The sequence below is a fragment of the Montipora foliosa genome, chromosome 5, assembly GCF_036669935.1.
Source record: "Montipora foliosa isolate CH-2021 chromosome 5, ASM3666993v2, whole genome shotgun sequence".
Lineage (NCBI taxonomy): Eukaryota > Metazoa > Cnidaria > Anthozoa > Scleractinia > Acroporidae > Montipora > Montipora foliosa.
In genome coordinates, this window is record NC_090873.1 from 45,499,925 (window position 1) to 45,503,251 (window position 3,327).

Genomic DNA, 3,327 nt, shown 5'->3' on the forward strand with positions numbered 1-3,327 from the left:
ATTAATAAAATTTATTTTGGTGACTGTTTTCGAAGAAGTTTTGAAATAACTTTGATTACTGCTGAGCTTGATGATGTTTTATTTTCTAGTGCTATGATAATATTGCTCCATCAAAAAGTTTTCTACTAAATGCGAATTTCATTACCAAAAAAAGTGTTTACTACGTTGTGTTGGTGCAGATGTGAACAGCCTAGGACACGTTTACTTTTTCATCACATTCAAATTTTTTAACGAAAATAATATTATTCCACAGTAACTGATATTTGAGAAAACAATAGATCGAACCACGCGCGGAAATTTTCTCACCCTATCAGAATCGTCAAACGACTTTCGAACACCCGATTGTTGATTTAAGTGAGTAAAATGTTTTTTCCTTAACCTTAATTAGACTCGATGTAAGAAGCTCTTCATTAAAAAATGAAATGAATAAATATTTTGCTTTCCTCATACAGCCTCAGTTACAATTTTTGTCTGGCAGTGGCCTTGTTCAAACTATTGTACTTGCATTTTTTTCTTTGCGCTGAAGTCCGATACTCCCCTATTCAGATAGAGGGAGACCTTTTGAGGCCCACACCAAATTTGAAACTTTAAAAGCATCAAAATCAAACTCCAGATTTGGTGGCCATTCCATAAAATTGACTGGTAACAATTTTTGGTACAACGTGTCATCGGTAAAGGATCTTGGTATTTTCATAGCAATTTTTGCCTATTTGGTCGATTTTGACTATTTTCCTCCAAATTCCTAACCTTTCATAAAGACCATGAAAGCCTTGATGACGGACTAAGATCGTGGCTCTTTAGAAATAATGACGTCATTTTATGCTATGTTACGTCATCGTGCCCGTCATCGTCCCAATGTCATGGACCTCGAAGGAAATATTTTTGGACTTGTAATAAGTCCTCCAAGCTTTTTTGCATTAACTTTCTTAAGTTTTGGGGGTCACACGAATTGCTGGAAACATGTAAAAACAGCCATATCAAAAACAACAAGAGACATATTGAAAACTGTTTTACAATACCTCAAAAGCCAAAATGACTTCCTACACATTGATGTAAGCATTGAATCCCTGTTCATTTTGTGTCTTCTACAGTTAGTAAAAGAACTTGATAAAACAAAGTCACTGAGACAAGTAATTACTTCTAACATCAACAAGAAAAAGACAGAGCTCTGAGATGACTCCACCCGAGTGGATAACCTGGATGACTGTAGGCTTGGCCGAGTCTGTTGCCATAGTAGCACTCAACCTCTGTACGATAATTGTTTTTACAAGAAACCGTAATCTCCGCAAGCGCAGTACGTACCTGATGATAAATTTGGCAGTTATAGACATGTTGGTTGGAGGAGTTGCTGTGTTTTTTCTGTTCTATTGGTTTGGAGTATTCTGTAATGTATGGAGGGGGCATCTAAATGGGCATTTGAAAGATTATATAGAGACAAGACTAACTTGTGTTTTTCCTTATATGTCTTTACTAAACATTACCCTTATTGCTTTAGAACGGGCATATGCGACATTTCGGCCTTTCAAGCATCGCGTGCTAAAAAAACGGGTGTATGGCCTATTAATTGTCTTTGTTTGGGTTAGTACGGCAGTAGGTACTTCCTTAAATTTCAAATATCCTGAGGGAGTAGTTGATCTTTACTTCAAGATTGCATTTAGCTCGTTTGTACTTTTGATCATTTGTGTATCTTACTCATCCATTGTTATTCAAGTCCGTTGTGGAGCGCAGCCTAAACACCATGGTGCAGCCAGTAGAGAAAGAAAACTGACCGTGACATTGTTGATTGTGACTGTTGCATCTCTTTTGGTGTTCCTGCCTGCTACTACTTTCGCTGTTCTCCTTTATAGCGGTAAATTTAAAATGCTCTTTCCAGTGGGTGATCATCTTTATTTTGCACGTTATGTTTTACTTTATGCAAACTCTCTTGTCAATCCTATATTATACGCTATCCGCATGCCAGAATACAGATCTACTTTAGCTGCACTCTTTTGCAAATGTACTGTTCGTAAGCGTGAAAGGCGAGTTGCAGATTTACCTCTTAATGATTTGTAAAACATTATGAAGCGCCATTGCATTTTTCTCCTTGGCTTTGCTAAGTTTGAAATTTCATGATATTAACAACAGTTTTAAGTTAATGTGCATAAATTGTAATAAGGTAAAGACATTATTATCTTCGTAAGAAAGTTTGACTTTAAATAGATGGATGAATATAGGATTCAGGAAAGTTAACAAGACAACAGGTGCTTATTATCTTAATTAATTTACTGTATAGCTGTTATTCGTCTTTTTAGTCATCAGAGGCACTTGCCTCAGTCATAATACATTATGAAGCGTCGTGGCATTTTCTACTTGGCTTTGTTCATAAGCGTACGAGCTGGGAAGGGGGGTACCGAGAGAGAGAAAACATTACAAAATAATGCTGTTGGCGTAATTTCCAAAATTGTCAAAACTCGTGAATAAAGTTTCTAGTTAGTTACTTTTCATGAATCTCTGTGCGATTAGACGCTCGGCCAGGTGTCTGTAGGCTGTCAGGTGGTTTCTTCAGAGAGTTGGTAATTTACATGTATCATTTATATCTGTTGTTGATTTGAAGTATCGTTGGTGCACCGAAGCTAGACGAAAAGGTAGTCAGTTCAGGCTCCCGAAAAATAACGGGCCCTCTTTTTTGTTTCTTGTTTTTAGCTGAGTTTCAGCTAAAAGGGAAGGGGGAAAGTCAAACAGTGCTAGCAAATAAATAAACAAACAAACAAAGAAGTACCATTGCCTTGGTCATAACGTTTTTCTGGCCAAGGCCCTTGTCATGCTATACTATTTTGAGGGCGATTATGCCCACTATTTCCTGCATTCAACAATTTTAACGGTTAATATCGGAGCAAAGCGTTTTTCCATGATTTGACTGAATAAATCAATAAGACCGCTTGATGACAGAGCATCTCGTAAATCGACAACGTTGTTAATTTGAGAAGTCCTTTATTGAGCAGGAATTGAATAAGACGTTTACAAAATGAGGAGGCCTGTTACGAGCTGGGAGTTTCCGGTTAGGAAATTCAGAGTGGAAAAAGGTACTGCGCAGCTTTTCTGCGCATATCTGGCCCTGCTTGCGGGCTCAGGTACTAATGGAAGCTGCAATGGTTCACAATGGTTGGAAAGAGCGACAGACTGTAAAAAGGCACACGAGGCTGTCACTCGGTTGATTTATTTATACTTGAGCAAGCATGAAATTTTTTCGGCATTTCACTGTTAAGAAAACAAGTCACCCCGTGCCTGGTGAGAGGCTCTCTTGCTCTTATATATTCAGTGGGTTGCAATATGTAAAGAGTGTTTGTG

At 37.8% G+C, this 3,327-nt stretch overlaps 1 protein-coding gene across 1 annotated transcript; it reads left to right on the forward strand.

The window, feature by feature from the left end:
* The first annotated feature begins 1,173 nt into the window (after positions 1-1,173).
* LOC138003248 (histamine H2 receptor-like) lies at positions 1,174-2,052 on the forward strand. Its single transcript, XM_068849208.1, has one exon. The coding sequence runs from the start codon at positions 1,174-1,176 to the stop codon at positions 2,050-2,052; it is 879 nt and encodes a 292-aa protein (XP_068705309.1).
* The last annotated feature ends 1,275 nt before the right edge of the window (positions 2,053-3,327 follow it).

Excerpts from the sequence above, each read along its gene's own strand:
- LOC138003248 (XM_068849208.1), top strand. The coding sequence starts at position 1,174 with ATGACTCCACCCGAGTGGATAACCTGGATGACTGTAGGCTTGGCCGAG.